General features: G+C 41.5%; 1 protein-coding gene across 1 annotated transcript; it reads left to right on the top strand.

Moving 5' to 3' along the window:
- On the top strand, nucleotides 1-748 carry LOC116699298 (KH domain-containing, RNA-binding, signal transduction-associated protein 1; the record flags this gene model as incomplete). The annotated part of the gene is given in 1 exon segment (XM_032531817.1): nucleotides 1-748. A coding segment is annotated over 1 exon segment (116 nt), but the record flags the coding sequence as incomplete, so codon positions are not given.
- Nucleotides 749-754: the final 6 nt, after the last annotated feature.

The raw sequence follows: 754 nt of genomic DNA, 5'->3' as shown, positions 1-754 counted from the left end.
CCCCCCCCCCCCCCCCCCCCATCCAGATGTGTGTCCAGATGCTACTCCCACTGGTAGCCAGCAGTGTTTCAGGGTCTGCTTATCTACTACTTTCATGTCACACTTACTTACTGTAAATATTTAAGAATGAATACAGGCACTTTGTCATGCCTTTTAAGATTATAATGTAATGCATTCACTGATTCCAGAATAGCCAATATGTAATAATAAGGAAGTAGTTCATAAGCGAACCTTGAAATGAACTCAAATGCAGCGAGGGAACGCTGTGTGTCTCATTTTGTGTCATATCTGTCCTGATTTTGGACTTTTTGTCTAGTGATTGTCTGTCATCGCCTACCAACTGCCATACTGGGGGATCTTGAAAATACTTGTGTCAATGAATGTACTCATTGCTTTTCTGTTTATAGTCATCATACTGTGCAGTAATAAGGAAAAGCACAAAAACTCTTTTCTCTTTTTGTTTTGCATAATGAAAAGGGAGCTGTTCTGTATTATTTGTGAATAGTGTAAATACTCATTCTGAAGGTGAAGTGTATCTGTTGTGGGGGGCTCGTTCATGCTCTTCTGAGGCAGGACTGTGTTTGAAGTGTGTTTTTTTCCTTCGGTGAGAATGCTGTGAATAAGTTCTATGTACAGTATTTACGTGACTTTGGCCGACTGCTGAGCTCAGCTGTTTCCTGTTAATAGAGTAGAGTCGCAGGCCTGATCTCAGCCAGAACTGAGCCTTCTCATATGACTGATGCCTGCTGAGTTT

The sequence above is a fragment of the Etheostoma spectabile genome, chromosome 12, assembly GCF_008692095.1.
Source record: "Etheostoma spectabile isolate EspeVRDwgs_2016 chromosome 12, UIUC_Espe_1.0, whole genome shotgun sequence".
Taxonomy (NCBI): domain Eukaryota; kingdom Metazoa; phylum Chordata; class Actinopteri; order Perciformes; family Percidae; genus Etheostoma; species Etheostoma spectabile.
The sequence above is the reverse complement of the archived record's forward strand: the minus strand, read 5'-3'. Positions and strand labels throughout refer to the sequence as shown.